The 16,416-nt window shown below is 36.5% G+C and overlaps 1 protein-coding gene across 4 annotated transcripts in view; it reads left to right on the top strand.

Annotated features, from left to right (window-relative positions):
- The window catches only part of LOC126979868 (putative leucine-rich repeat-containing protein DDB_G0290503), a 27,046-nt gene continuing 10,630 nt past the window's right edge, over positions 1 to 16,416 (top strand). Inside the window, exons 1-18 of one of the 4 annotated variants that reach the window (XM_050829412.1) lie at positions 21 to 447; positions 520 to 561; positions 642 to 674; positions 743 to 766; positions 838 to 861; positions 904 to 957; positions 1,036 to 1,059; positions 1,655 to 1,742; positions 2,022 to 2,107; positions 2,226 to 2,345; positions 2,422 to 3,273; positions 3,347 to 3,533; positions 3,602 to 5,175; positions 5,336 to 5,461; positions 5,627 to 5,828; positions 5,959 to 8,633; positions 8,716 to 8,979; positions 9,059 to 9,206. In XM_050829412.1, the coding sequence (XP_050685369.1) occupies positions 100 to 447; positions 520 to 561; positions 642 to 674; positions 743 to 766; positions 838 to 861; positions 904 to 957; positions 1,036 to 1,059; positions 1,655 to 1,742; positions 2,022 to 2,107; positions 2,226 to 2,345; positions 2,422 to 3,273; positions 3,347 to 3,533; positions 3,602 to 5,175; positions 5,336 to 5,461; positions 5,627 to 5,828; positions 5,959 to 8,633; positions 8,716 to 8,979; positions 9,059 to 9,206 (6,871 nt within the window). In that variant the 5' untranslated portion in view covers positions 21 to 99. The other 3 variants (XM_050829413.1, XM_050829414.1, XM_050829415.1) reach the window with 3 other exon arrangements.

Consider the following 16,416-nt stretch of genomic DNA (forward strand, 5'->3'; position numbering starts at 1 on the left):
ATTTCGAATGACCTTATCATTTAAAAATGAGCGAGGATGAGATATAGAAGAAATTATAGATTTGCTTTTTGTAAAGTTATTAAGAATATTTGTTAGACTATGTCTTTCATAACAAAAAGAGAAAGAGTGTTTAATGAATATGATCTGTTTGATTTACCTCCAAGAAATGAGGGTAAGCTGAAAGCTTATGCCTCGTGTACAGATTCAAGGGCGTGGTCTCACTTCAATTCTGACAAAGCAGAGCATCTCTTTGAAGTTATCAAGAGGAACAACGAAACATGTCGTCCAAAGTACATTCCCACTGATGTTATAGTAAACACATTGATGGTAACTAAGAATGCTGAAATCAGTCGTCTTAAAAGACAAATTGAAGAGTTTGAACAAATGCTAGCCGCATACGATCAACTTGAATTAACATCCGAACAAAAATGTGAAATTGCTAATGCCGTATGTATTCTTTGAGCTTAAGATCTATATCTAATTGCTTTATAAAATTCAATAACCGGAATTAAATTTCAGCATGATGCGATTAAAGCTGCGAATAAAGAACTTGATGATTTGGTAAAGTACTGTCTTCATTTTTTCTATCATTTTTATGCAAATTAACGATGATAGCTCACCTTTACGTTTTGTTATTACAGTGTTTGGACTTAGATTTATCTGGGTTCACTGAGGTAATATTTTTTCTGTTAATTTATTTTATTTCATTTTAGATCAACCTTCAATAATAAATATGTTTCAGGGTATTGATTCAGAGGCATTTGAGGTACAATTTTATATTATGAAATAGATAAGGTTTGTAAACAGTAGTGATATTGATATTTGAATTTGTTGCAGACCGGTCAATCAAGAGGAGACGTGGTATGTTATTTTAATTTCAAAAAACAAATTGAGACGTCTAAGATAAATTTAGTTATTGTTTTATTTTTTCAGCCTTCGAGACATACAGATCATGAGGTAACTATAACATTTACATAGTAGTATTCAATTATATAAAAACAATTAAATAATTTCAACAAATCATCTCCCTTACAGACTGAAAAATCGAAAGGTGATGAGGTATGGAAATTTTGAATATTTGCTTAGAAATATTTTCATATAAAATTAGCATTCCGTTCTTGCTAGCAATCAGGTGTTGGAAGGAGTGTGGGACTTATCGTCGGATGAGCTTGGGGTCACATCGCGGTATGTGATTATTCCGGCCTATGATCATGTTTTAGCGAGTGATGATGAGTTTCAAAAGCTAAGCGTAACAATTAGTGACTTGTTAGTTTAGTTTGACTTTTAAAGAGGCTTTGATTTGTATTGATTGGTAGTATTTATATTGATTACAAAATTTCCATTAGTTTCGATTCAAAGGAAGTATCTGATAGCGGCGAAAGTGAATCTTTATTATGAACATTATAATAACATTTTCTGCTATTTAAAAAAAATAATCTCGGGTTGAAGGCCACCGTAGCAAGTGAAATTACTGGAATAATGAAACTTAACATAGAATGGCTTAAAGCGACGAGTGCATTTGCTATGATGCTCAGAATTGTCAGTTCAGTTCGATCAAAGATCCAGAGCAGCACTTGATTGTAATGGGTAGGACATATCACAAACCATCAGTCTCTATTTGTTATTTAAACAGAATTATATTTCAATTGTACAGTGGCTATATAAAAATGCAATGGGAAAAGAATCGAAGAGCAATCAAGTTGGAAACGGTAGCTTGGACTGTGTTCGTGAGGTTAGCACGTGTAAGTTGAGGCCTTTTTTAATTTGTTTCAATAGATTACAAACCTGAATTAGTGTTTAGTCACTAGTGGAAGTAGATTATCAATTATTTATCAAGATTTAAGTTCAGAACAAAATTAATGTCTCAATTTTTATTACTTTTTGTAGTATTTAGTAATTCGAAGTAATTTTAAAGAAAAATAGCAGACCATTCCTTGAATTAGACCGTAGCATTATAAAATTAAAATTTTTACGCCATCTGCCTTAAAAAATTTAATAAACTATTATTGTCCTCTCTGCAGCTGCTCGTGACCCAAGATTAGAAGAATTGCAAGAAACAGTAATCAATAAGGATGCCAAGCTTAGCGCAATGCATAACAAAATCGCAGTAAGAAATAGAAAGTTTTCTTTTTTAGGCTTTAATTTACATGCTATATCTACTATATATCGATATATATCAATATATATCGTCTTCGCCCCACTTATTGCTTTAATATATTTTAAAGGTATTGGAAAACGACGTGTGTGAGCCTTATTGTATTTATGCTCATATTTACACAGCACTCGAAAAGATTTTCGGGACCCTTTGTCAAAATATAAAATACAAACAATATTTGGACTTGCTGGTATTCAACATTTTTTATAACATTTGTTAATAAATTCGTGCTAATTCCGCTAGGCTAATATTTCTCTTTTTTGCAGACAGCTGGAAAAGACACTCGAGGTATTGACATTAAAGGTAAAATACTTTTCAAAATGAAGGTTCTTGAAAAATTCTCACTTGCACTAGTTGCTCCTTGTACGGAAGATCTTACGCCTACTAAAATGGACTGCACATGCTATCGCACTGAAATAAAGCAAGTCTTCGCTTTAACAGCTGCTGATTCCACAAGAACACAACTTGATGACAAACGAGCTCACTTGGTTGCTGACATAATAGAAAATCGAGAAATGAAAGAAATTCTGAGTAAAGAAAGTGTTGAGGATCAAAGTGATATTGAGCAAGCACAAGAATGTTTTGGTTTTGATAGTTACAGTACTGAAGCTGAAAGTGTTAATAGATTGAAAAAATTACAAGCAAACTTTGAGGATTTATTGCTTTGTTATGATAATTTAAAACATGAAAAGGATTGTTTATTTTTACGTTGTCAGAAGTATACAGAACTTGAAAAAGAATGTGAATGCATGCAAAATCGGTTAAAAGAATATAATCAATTATGGAGTGAAAAAGAATATTACCGCAAGCGTTCAACGGACTTAGACAACTTAAAAGAGTCATATTACATCTTAACCGAGGAAACAACAAATTTAGAAACAAAACTGAAGGCTGAAATAGAAATTAATAAAATTAAAAGCATACATAATAATGAATTATATAATGAAAATGTGTCCTTAGAGAAAAAAATACAGGAGCTTAACAAAATGTTTGAAAAAGAAAACAATTATTTAACCTGTAAAGTGAAAGAACAAGAATGTAAAATAATGTGTCAAGAGCAGCAAATTAAAACATTATCCAATCAAATTGATCAATTTCTTGAACAAGGACATGATGCAGTAAGAAAACAACTTCCATAATAATTACTGCGAATCTATATTTTTATTTTTTCATACTTTTTTATTTTTATAGATAACGTCCGATGAAACAGCACGTTCAATGGAATTACTCAACGAAATCGAATCACAGAAAGAACAGATCAAGAACCTCAAAGATGCTCTGCTGTGCAATGAAGAGGAAAAACGCTATCTTGAAGACGATTTTCAGAACAAGCTAGAGCTCATCAATGACTTAAAAGTGGAAATAGAAAATTGGAAAGGTAAAAAAATTCAGTGTTGAAGTAATATAAAAGTATTATGATGAATTTGCATATCCTTTTTTTTTTAGAAAAGTATGAAAAAATGGTTCATGCAAATGACTATTTAGAAAAATGTTCGGATGATTTTCAAGATCAAGTACAGCATCTTCAACACCAAAATCAGTATTTGGAAAATGATTTAGTTAGTAAAAATACTGCTCTTAATAATTTAATGGATATTGTTCAAAATAAATCTCAAGAAATCAGTAATTTAACGAATCAAATCGAAGAAAAACAAATCGAAAATTCAGAACTATACAAAGAAATAAAAACAAGTCAAGTTATATATAACGAAAGTTTGTCGAACTTAGCAAATGAGAATCAAATGGCAATCGTATCACTTAAAGAAGCTCAACGTGAAAGTCAAGAAATACTAGAAGCTATTAAAAGCTTCGTTAACATAAATAATTCTAATATATCTGTAGCTTTTGATGATACCATAGAAAAGTGTAAGAAAGATCTCTTGCGCATTGACAATGATACAGATTCAGTGTTAATAAAAGAAATAAAAAAATTGCATGACCTCAGCATACAAAATCTTCACGCCTTATTGGATGAAAATATTCAATTCAAAGAATCACTTGAAGTTTCCAGACATGATAGTTTGATACTGAAAAATAAAGTTGAAAGCTTAGAAAGTCTTAATGTAAACTACAATAAGCTTAAAGAATCTTACGATAAGTTGAAAGAAGAAAAAGATCTACTGGAGCGTGAATCTAATAGCAAAAATTTTGAATTTGAATTAACTAAAAAGAAAAGCGAACAACTAATGAAACAGCTTAACGAAACTGAAGATGTAAGAAACGACTTTGTCAAATTGAAATCAGAATACCACGGGGTTTTACAGGAACGCAACGAACTAATGGATAAAGTTAAATACAACGAAAATTTGGTGGAAAAGAAAAGCGAAGAGCTAATGAAACAGCTTAACGAAACTGAAGATGTAAGAAACTACTTTGTCAAATTGAAATCAGAATACCAGGAGGTTTTACAGGAACGCAACGAACTAATGGATAAAGTTAAACACAACGAAAACTTGCTGGAAACAATAAGGCGTGATTTAGATGATTTAAAAGAGGAAAATGAAACTTATCTTGAGGGAAAAGAAAAGCAAAAGTTGTTAGAGCAAGAACTCATAAATTATGAAAAGTTATTCAAAAACTTAGAAAATGAAAATACGTCTCTTAAGGAAGAACTATCAATAAAATCAGGTGAACTTATCAAGTTACGTAATGACCTAGAGGACAAGATTCGAGAGAATAATAACATTTCTGATCACATAAATTCCTTACATACAATTGAAATGTCTTTGCAAAATGATATATCAAATATGCAAGCAATGTTGATAGCAGCAAAGAAAGAGAATGCTGATTTAGAGACGAAACTTCATAAATACAAAAACCTAGAAACAGATATAGATAACATACGAAGCGCCTACGATGGGATTGTAAATGAAAAAGAAAATTTAGAAAAAGTTCTACAGATGCAACAACAGCAAGTTCATAGGCTCCAAGAAGAAAATAAAGTTTTAACCATTCAAAATAAGGATTTATTAGATCACAGCGAAGACCTACAAAATTCTTTAGTACGTACTCGTTCTCAGGTAAATAGCCATTTTTATGTTTTACTTTAAATATTATATTTTACAAGCAACCCTTGTTTTCTATAATGTACTTAATATTTTGCATAAAGTTAATAGCTATTACGGAAGCTAACGTATATTTCCATGAAGATAGTTTTAACCAAATCACGACACATTACAGGCAAGCATTATTAATCCACCAAATGATTTATTGGAAAATATAAGAAATGAAATCAAAACAATGAAAGAAGAAAAACTGATAAGCCATAGAAATATTAGAGATTTAAAAGACAAATTAGATGAAGCGGTATGTTCGATGACATTTTCAAGTTATTATAATATATTTCTATAACTGTAATGCTCCTCTTTAATTTATACAACGTTGAATTCGCTGTTTGGGTTGGCACGCAAACTGATTTATTTTGCCTTCGTTATTGCGCTTTTTATTGTCAAAGTAAATTGCCATTTTTAGGACGACATAATACAAGATTTGAAAGAAAGTCTCGCTGTGAGGGATAGTAAAATTGCCACGCTTCAAAATTATGCCAATCAGTTAGAAGAAGAAGTGAGAAACCTTAACTTTATGATTGCTACAGCAGTTGAATCGAGTGAAGAAATCAGAGATAACAGTCATAAAAAAATTGATGAATCGCTAAGAAGATTGGAAGCACATCGTAAATATTAGTCATTCTCCATTTTATTTTACTTTTAAAACTGAATTGCTTCACTGTAAAGGCAGAAAGCAAACACAAAAAAAATCTGTTACAAGTGTTGACATAATTTGTAATTTGTATGTATTTACAGATTCAAAAGCAACTCATAATATGAGAATGGAGATAACAAGGCTGAAAAGTGATAATACTCAATTAGAAAGTCAACTTTCCAATACAATTATAAACACTGATGTAACGTCACGAGAAAAAGAAAAATATGCAGCACAAATATCTCAATTACGAAATGAGAGAGAATCTTTAATAGAAAACATCGAGCAATTAGAATTAACATGCTTTGGTGATAGCTATTTAAACTCAGATTCATGTTCAATAGATGAAATTTTATTATCACTTAGCAGAATAAGAAAATGCATAGAATCAAGAAATTTAAAGTCCTCTTCACTTGAAAATACTCTAATGAAAGTTCAAAATTCATCGCAAGTACTGCTAAGCAAAGCTGATGAAGCCAAAAAGATTGCTGAAAAAGAAAAAGAAAAAATAACTCTTGAGAAAGAAGAAGCCTTAAAAGAAAAGATTACAATGGAACAGCAACTTGCCACACTTGAAATAAAATTGAAAGATCAAATAAATAAAGATCTCGAAATAATAGAAGACTTGAATGGCAAATTATTGAACCAAAAACTTATGTTTGAAAGAATTAATGAATCGACACAAAATTACATTGGCAAATTAGAAAATGAAATTGAAAATCTTCAGATACTTTACAAGGACTCATTATCCAAACTAAACGAGCTGCAAGAAAAATTAAATAAGTCATCAGAAAACAATTCGAATAATGATGAAGTTATATCTGACATTAAAAGGATCTTAAATGAAAAACAAAATGAAATTAATCAATTGCAAATATATCTAACTGAAATACAAAACAAACCGAGTTTGGACGCGGAAATGCAAACAATTGTTTTTATAAATTTTACTGATGCCACATGCCAGACAGATGATAATGAAATAGAAATGGTGCAAGAACCATATTATTACGATACAAATAATTATAACGGTAATGTTATTTCAGCGGGAAATGTAACAGAAGATAATATTAATTACATTAAAAGTAGATACCTAGATTACAAGTCGAAACAACTCAGCTTAGGTAAACTAGAATTGCACTCAATATCTAGTCCAAGCTGCAGTAAAAATTCAAGGACTATAGAAGACTATGATAATATAGAAAACTTTTCTGAAAATAATGTTTCATTATGTAAGGAAATTGAGTTCCTTACATTTGAAAACCATCATAAAATAATAGATATTTATAACACGCAATCAATATTAACTGAAAATACTGAACTTAGTAGTAAAAGCTTCAACATGGGATCAAATGGAGAGTTTATTACCGGTGAATATAAGAAATGCGAAATAACGGAACAAACCAATAAAACCGACAAAATTGTCAATGCTTATGCATCTAATGAAAACGAATCAGTTCAATTTGAGACTAACGAGTTATTTCTTATTTACGAGGATAGCGATAATCCTCCCATTGAATATAAGAAGAAAGGTTCATCTCAAGTTGTTGTTGAAATCTTGACGACAAATCCGCGAATGGAATATAAAGATTATAACAATTCTAATATACAAAAGTTAAAAATTAACGAAGAAAGTGATAGACATTTAGAAAATACTATCAAACCCAAACTTGAAGTAACTTTACCGAGAGTAGACACTGATGAAACGACAGCTATACCATCATCTGTTTTAGACAAGATATCTGTGAAGTCTTTAGACATATTTAGATTACCAAAACGTTTGACTAATTCTGATACAAAAATAAACAAAAAGTTTTTACAAAATGAGATATCTTCGAATTCAAGTAGTATTAATCTTAACAATAGGGGTATGAAAGATTTATTAAAAATACCTCAAAACAATAGTGAAATAATTAAAAAATCCATAAACAATTCAATACCTGATCAAAATACGAGAAGTAACGATTTAAGCTACGTTCAAAATACTTTAAGTACTGCATTAAGTATTAGCAGAAATGATGTGCTAACTAAGGAATCAATAACAAAAACAATTTTAACTACAGGTTCCTCAAATAATAAAAATGAAAAACAAAATATTTTTTCTGAAAACGTAAGTTACACGAAAAATATAGAAATTTCAAATCAAAAACTAAATAAACCGTCAAATTATGCTTTAGAATATATTCTAGATTCAATCAAACAGGATATAAAGATTTCTAATTTTAATGGTAATAATGATTTAAAAAATAGTAAGAGTTTCGATCAAATACATCAATCAAATCACTATAGTAATGAACATATCGATTCTAAATCCTATAATAGACTTAGTCCTTTCCTGGGGTACACAAGTACTGAACCAGATTTAGATACTGAAAAATCTAATCCAAGAAAAGAATTTAACAGTACTCAGTACTCGAATGCGGCAGAACGTGCCTTACTTGTCAGACGAAATCCAAATATTAGTAATGAGCAAAAAATTGAAGAACTTGCTAAAGCTATTAAAGACATTGAAAATCATTATAAAAAGAAAATAGAAATGATTAAGACACAATACGATAATAATATTAAAAATATTATGAATCAACATAATCACGGTGTTGTAAGTATTCAAAACTTACATGAGGAAGCTTTACAAGATGCTATAAAACGACGTGAAAGTGAAATTGAAAGCTTGAGAACTATGAGTATTGAAGGAATGCGTAAGGTAGAAATGCTTGAGAAAGAGAACAAATTCCTGAAAGTAAAACTTGAAAAGCAACAATCAAACGATTTGAGTGAGGTATTACAAAATTGTCAAATACATATTTCTTTATCATTTATATGTATGGTTTTCGTTTCAATATGATTTCTTATGTAAATAGGTGGGAGTCAAGCGGCCTTCAACGGAGCCAAGAAAAAGAAAACACAGACACAGAATGGACAGAATTTTGACTAAAACAAATATTGAATCCTTTAATTTAAGTCCAAAGAGTCGATCGCATGGACCATGCACTTGTAGCCTTGATTTGAATTTGTCTGATACTATACGAAATATATTTGAACAGGTTGATGTTGAACAACGAAAGCTAGGAGAACAGGCATATACTAAATATATTGTAAACAAAATAATTGAAACCAATATAGATGTAAGTAACACCAATAAGCTTACCGTCGTAAAGGAATTCGTTAACGAATAATCATTATATAAAGTTGATCTTATTTTAGGCTTTGGACACGCAAGAACTAGCATTCCTCCATTTAACGGTATGTCGTACTTGGAAAGCAATGCTAGGTAAGGAGGAGGCCCTACAAAAACGTATAGATTCATTAGAGAGTGACTTATTTAATAAGCAACGTCGCACTCAAAAGCATAGTAAGTATTTATCATTGCTCACTTGCAACATCGCTCTGCCAAGCCTCTAGCTATAATATTCATCCTGAATTTTTTTATTTAAATCGGCTCACGATTGGTTGGTCATCGACATACAGACCAGTCCCTCGCGGTGCGAGATGGGACGTTGCCTCGAACTCACTACATTCGCCTTGATGAACCTCCGAATGGTCCGAAACTAGACGGTATCAGCAGCGATAAATCGTGAGTAAAGCTGATTTAAATAAATAATGACACCTTTGCTAGAAACTGTCATAACCACAATGTTAACACCAGGAACAGACATAAGCTTATAATGCCTACTACTCGGCTAATTGGAGTTAGCAAGTCTTTTGTGGGGCGATTTATATGCTTTTACAACAAGATCCCAGAAAATGTTCAAAACAAAAGTATTACGTTATTCAAAAGAATTGTTAAAAAAACGTTTGTGTGGTAAAGATTACTATAACATAAATGACTTTCTTAATGATACCACAGATTGGGAATGGAGCGATAGCCCTCAGGCTATTAAATAATAAGTTTGATTGTACAATATTACTTTGTAAACATATTTTTTGATGAAAAAAGGCCGCTGAGTTTGTTGCGCCCGTTCTTCTCAGGGCTGAGGCATTCATTTTGGAATGGGTGGTAGTTCCTTTGACTTTCAATATGTGATTTCACACAATGATATTTAAAAGTATAGATAGGTTACGTAGACAACATTCGGTGTTTGAAAATGATACACTAACGCACACATGAATAATTTGACATTGCAATAGCACACTGCATTATAATTACACGTCAAAGAAGGATAGTAAATGCAATAATCGCAAGCGAAAAAGAGATAAATCTAATTTGCTAATTGCTTCGTATTTGTATAGAGAAAATACAGTTAATTCATCAGATATGATTTTTTACCGTACACCGTGATTTATGCCTTTTTTATGGAATAGGAGGACAAACGAGCGTACGGGTCACCTGGTGTTAAGTGATCACCGCCACCCACATTCTCTTGCAACACCAGAGGAATCACAAGTGCGTTGCCGGCCTTTAAGGAAGGTGTACGCGCTTTTTTTGAAGGTACCCATGTCGTATCGTCCCGGAAACACCGCACAAGGAAGCTCATTCCACAGCTTTGTAGTACGTGGAAGAAAGCTCCTTGAAAACCGCACTGTGGAGGACCGCCACACATCCAGATGGTGGGGATGATATCCTAATTTGTGGCGTGTCGTGCGAAGGTGGAATTCGGCGGCAGGAATCAGGTTGAACAGCTCTTCGGAACACTCCCCGTGATAAATGCGGTAGAAGACACACAATGAAGCGACGTCTCTACGCAACGCCAAGTGATCCAGCCGTTCACAGAGCACTGGGTCCCCGACAATTCGAGCTTCTCTGCGTTGCACGCGGTCAAATGGATCTAGGGTGCGCCAGACCAGAGATGACAGCAATACTCCATGTGTGGCCGGACCTGCGCTTTGTAGAGCGCTAGAATATGGGCCGGCTTGAAGTATTGCCGTGCTCTATTGATGACGCCCAGCTTCTTCGAAGCCAATTTGGCTTTGCCCTCCAGATGGCCACGGAATTGGCAATCGCTCGAGATTTAGAGACCCAGTATTCCGATACTAGGCGAGGCTTTACGGGAAGTGTTATCGAAGAGCGGTGATACGACAAAATATGGAGCTTTTTTAGTGGTAAACGCGCAAACTTGAGTCTTCTGGGGGTTAAATTGGACATGGTTCAATTTACCCCATTCCGCGACCTTCTCGAGAGAGGACTCGATAGAAGACACAAGTTTCTCCCGGCACTGGTCGACGTTTTCCCGAGAGAGACCTGCATGGCCCGTGTATACGGCATCACCAGTGCTGTCGTCTGCATAGCAATGTATGTTGGAGGTGTCCAACATATCATTGATATGCAGAAGAAACAGCGTGGGAGATAGCACACAGCCTTGGGGCACTCCAGCGTTCACGGGCTTGGGATTCGAGCAAAAACCGTCGATTACGACTTGTATGCTGCGCCCAGTGAGGAAGTTGGAGGTCCACTTGCATTAGCTCTCGGGAAGCCCAAATGATGGAAGTTTTGAGAGGAGCGCCTTGTGCCATACACGATCAAAGGCCTTCGCTACATCCAGGCTAACTGCCAGGCCTTCCCCCTTGCTATCAATAGCCTAGCCTCGCCGCCCATCTATGCGTTAGGTAAACCAGAAGATCACCTGCCGACTGACCATGGCGAAAGCCGTATTGTCGGTCGTTGATTAACTGGTGACCCTCTAGGTATACCAAGAGCTGGCGGCTAATTATGCTCTCCATGATTTTGGAGAGCAGGGAGGTTATAGCAATAGGCCTGTAGTTTGCCGGATCAGAACTGTCTCCTTTTTTTGGATCGGATGGACAAGGGCTGACTTCCATGAGTCAGGGACTACGCCTTTGGAATAAGAGTGCCGAAATAAACGCGTTAGCACCGGCGTCAACTCAGGGGCACACGTTCTAAGCACGATTGGAGAAACGCCATCCGGCCCGCTCGAATCCTGACGTCCAACGATAACAGAGCTCGCCTAACAGTTTTCTGTCTGAACTGTACTTCAGGCATAGAGCTCTGACACCGCGGGATGGTTGGAGGCGAAAAGAGCGCACAGGAGATCGGCTTTCTCTTTTGCCGTATGGGCCAGGGTGTCATTCCTCATGTGCAACGTCGGCATGGACGGCTGGTTGAAGTTACCGAGAGCAGCTTTCGACAACGACTAGAACTTGCGTGTTCCGGTCGGGTAACTGGAAAGCTGCTCGCCGATTTTGACGACGTGCTTTGAATTCGCACGGGCGATTTGCCGCTTAAGAAATCTGGAGGCACGGTTATATTTCCTCTTAAGAACTTTGCAGCTCGGATCCTTTGTGCCCAGCGCCGCAACCCAAGTTCGATACACCTGTTTTTTGCAGTCAGATGCTGCTTTAACTGACGCATCGAACCAGGGCTGTGATCTGCCACCGATCGGTACTGCAGAGCTTGGTATAAAAATATCCATGCCCTGCAGTATCACATCGGCTACTGCAACGGCGCAGGCACTAGGATCACCCGAAGGGAAACAAACCTTGACCCAAGGGTAGGATGCAAAAAAGCAACGCAACCTATCCCAATCTGCTAACTTGTAGTGCCAAACGCGGCGGGTCGCTGGTGGTCTGCGACGTTGGCGTCGGATGGGCAGTACACTCCTGACCAGGTAATGGTCAGACGTTCCGAGAGGGGCGTCGACAAAGACCTGTAGGCCGATTCACGTATATTCTAACGATCCAAAAATCGTTGTAGTTCAGAAGTCGTTCTATTGAAACTTGGTCCAAAATTGGTATTCACGTACTGATTCGATAGGATGACAACTCAATAGGACTGAAACTCAGCGACTTATCGACGACTTGCGATAGGACATTGCCAGTTTAATTCTACTATTCCTTTATTTTCCACCTTATTCTTTTAAATATGTTTATTATGATATCAGAGTCTCTTGCTCAGTTACTAGTACTCAACCTAACAATATTTAAAGCCGTAGATTAGTAAAAAGGTAAGGTATAATTATTTTTATACAGAAATTAATAGGCTGAAAATGAAAAGTCGTACCCAAAAATGGTTGTAAAAAAAAACCGCCGTACATCCAAGTCAATCTGAATTTTCGCCCAAGTGTAGGTAACTCTTTCTCGTCTCGTTTTGTTCAATTAAACAAAATGAGCTTGAAGAAGATTGTAACCGTGCGTCAGCTTGAATTACTTACTGAGCTGTTTTAGTTTTTTCATAAAAGCTGTAATAAGTACCTACAATATTTCATAAATAATTAAGTAGGTATTTAATTAGTCCAATAACTTAGGTAAAGGTAAATAAATACCTTCTCTTTATTCTATTTCTTCCATCCTGAGTAAGAGGAAAATAAATATTATTTTTTGAATAACTCAACATCATTGAGTGCTTAGGCACCTGTCGCACTGTAGGTTGATATACCTACTGAGTTGAAATTACTCTGACCTAACAATGGTTTGGTAAGATCCTGTAGCATAAAATGCTAGTGCTATTAATACCTATAATGTAAAAAAGCACATGATTTTATAATTTATTTAATTAAAGTCTTAAATATAGTAAATATCTAGTCAGATAAGTAGGTAGGTACCTACTAAGATCTTTCTTGGTAACTACCAACCTAAATAGGAAACTTAAGTATAGTATTACGCTCTCATGGAATCAGAGGAACGAGGTCTTCCATAAGACCAAGGACTAAATCCTTGGTAAAGCGAAATGTTTTCACGAACTCCGTATCTGTCATTTCGAAAGCAAAATATTTGTTGATTCTTATATTATTTCGGCGTCGACGTTCTCTTCGCCGGTCTTCCCTTTCAGAAAGATCCAAAAGTAGCCAAGACAAGCTGATATTCATGTTTATGAAAAAACTTTCAACAGCCAACAACTGCAAATTACTAACTTCAGTTCAGCGACTTCTCAGACGTTCGATTTGACATTAAATCGTTGGTAACCGATTGTAAAAAGATAGCAGAATACCACTGACATAACGATTGAAGTCCGTCTAGCTGACGTGAATACGATTTAGCGATTTTTGGATAGGATCGTTTCTCGAACGTGCGATTTAAATCACGTGAATACGAACCGTAGGTGAACGACAGAAGTCGCTGCGATATCGCTCATGTAAAATTACGTGAATGGGGCCCCTGGTAACCATCGGGATGTGTAGTCAGCAGAAGATCTAATAAGGACGGCATGTGGCTATCCACATCCGGGAGCCGCGTTGGCGACTGAACCAATTGGGACAGACCATACGCCAATGCAAAATTATGCACAGATCGCCCTGCGTAGTCTGTGGTACGTGATCCAAGCCATTCGGCATTGTGCCCGTTGAAATCACCTAAGAGCACGATTTCTGCGGAGGGGATCTGTGCAAGCATGTCGTCAATTGCCGTTTGAACGCAGCCCATGAGGTGATCGGTTTCTGCGTTACCACTATGGGACCTGTAGACACACGCATAGATGCGGACGCGGTCCACTAAATCTACGCGGAGCCAAAGAGTAGACAGGTCCCTTCCCTCAAAATTGCCGTACACACATACCCCGGCATGAGGCATAAAATTGTGCTCAATTTTGTACCCGGGGTACGATAAACATGACGTACCGCTAGGTCGAGATATCTGCGTCTCCGTAAGGAAACACAAGACCGGCTGCGCCGTCTCAAGGTGGTGGTGGACGGCGTTTAAGTTGGAGTGAATTCCCCTGATGTTACAAAATCCACATTAAGCGTGGAGCGGGGTGCCGTGGTGTTACTGCCTCGTTTGTCCTTGGTCATGCGCGGTACTGTGCCCTCCCCAGAATACGAGGGGCAGCCCGAGCGCGAATGCTCGGGGAGGGATTCTCCGGCTCTACAGGAGCCGGTACCCTCCTGGGGTAATATATCTTTTGATACCGCTCTCATATTTTTTGTTGGGGGGAAGGGTAGGGGAGGGAGAATGGCCTCCGGTCCTCGACACTAACCTTTGCGAAACATTTATTTATTTATTTACAACCCTTACGTCTAGCATTACAGGAATATTCCTAATGCGCTAGTGTAACATTCACCTTAAAAAATAATGTAACATTTAAAATGAGCAATAATTAAAATATAAAAATATAGATATACACTTAATCTTACAATATATAGATAACCTTAACTTAAGAAACCTAATCTTATAATTATTATTTATTGCTATCATAACATATAGCCCACATTGCAATCCTTGTGAGTTCACTCAGAGTGCAACAAAACAGGTCGATCCGTTCGACCACGACGTTAAGTGTGTTAAGCGCGCGTACCAGCGGCGCCTTGTTGACCAAATTGGTGCGCCCGCGCGGCAACGCCAGCAGTGACGGCCTATGCCTCCGCCACACGTACCGATCCGGCACTCGCAAATTCACCTGCCCTAATACGTCCGCATTAAATATCTTGCCTCTTATTATTTTAAAAATATAAAGAACAAGCGCTAATTCCCCTCTAGACCTGATTTCATTGTATCCGACCATACCCAAAACAAATAGTGTAGGGTACATTAATGGGTAAAATGGGTAAACCCCATAAAGCCTCATGTATAAAAATCTAATAAATTTGTTTTGTACCCGCTCCAACATAAGACTATATTTAGTCTCATGTGGAGCCCAGATGACTGCGTTACTTTCCAGTTGACTCCTTACCAACGCGTTGTATAATGCTGTAATAGCGCTTATGTTAGTGAAACCACTAACGGTACGAAGCAAGAAACCCAAATTTCTGTAAGCTTTCTTACAACAATGTATAATATGATCAGGAAACGAAAGCTCAGTGTTTAACCTGACTCCTAAATCTCTGACATCTGAAACTCTCGACATTGGTATCCCCTCCATATTATAATTATAACAAATAGGGACCCGTAATTTAGAAAAAGTGATGACAGTACATTTTGAGCTATTAAACTGTAATAGATTGTCCTGGCTCCATTTCACCACTCTGTCTATATCTTGTTGCAGCTTCACACAGTCATTTTCGCCATTCACAGCCAAAGAGAGCTTGAGGTCGTCCGCAAATAACAAACATTTAGCATCCTGGACCACCTGCGGTAGATCGTTGATCATTAGAATAAACTGCAAGGGCCCTAGGTTGCTGCCCTGACTGACACCTGACCGTGTGAAATATGGTTCGGACTTTCGGCCTTTATATTCCACATATTGCTGCCTATCTCTCATATAGCTCGCAAAAAAGGTTAGTAAATGTGGCGTGAACCCGACTGATGCTAACTTTTTGAGCAATACATCGTTATCGACTAAATCAAAGGCTTTTCGAAAATCAAAGTATGCTACGTCAGCCTGTCCTCCACCGTCCACGGCTGGAACTATATGAGACATATAGCCGAGAAGGTTGCTGGTAGTGCTTCTCGAAGGCCTAAATCCATGTTGAGACTCTGATAGGTGAGCACTAACTTGAGTATAAATACTACTATGAATGGCCGATTCTAATATTTTCGCTGCAGTTGACAACACTGCTATTGGCCTGTACCCCTCCACCTGTGTTTCACCTTTACCTTTCGGCACTGGGACGACTCGGGTCACTTTCCACTTCTCGGGAAACACAGCTGCCTTCAGACACTGACTGTAAATATGAAGTAACGGCTCGGCTAGGGCAGACCGGCAGTCTTTAAATATATAAGGTGGTATACCATCCGGT

Source organism: Leptidea sinapis, chromosome 4 (assembly GCF_905404315.1).
Source record: "Leptidea sinapis chromosome 4, ilLepSina1.1, whole genome shotgun sequence".
NCBI lineage: Eukaryota > Metazoa > Arthropoda > Insecta > Lepidoptera > Pieridae > Leptidea > Leptidea sinapis.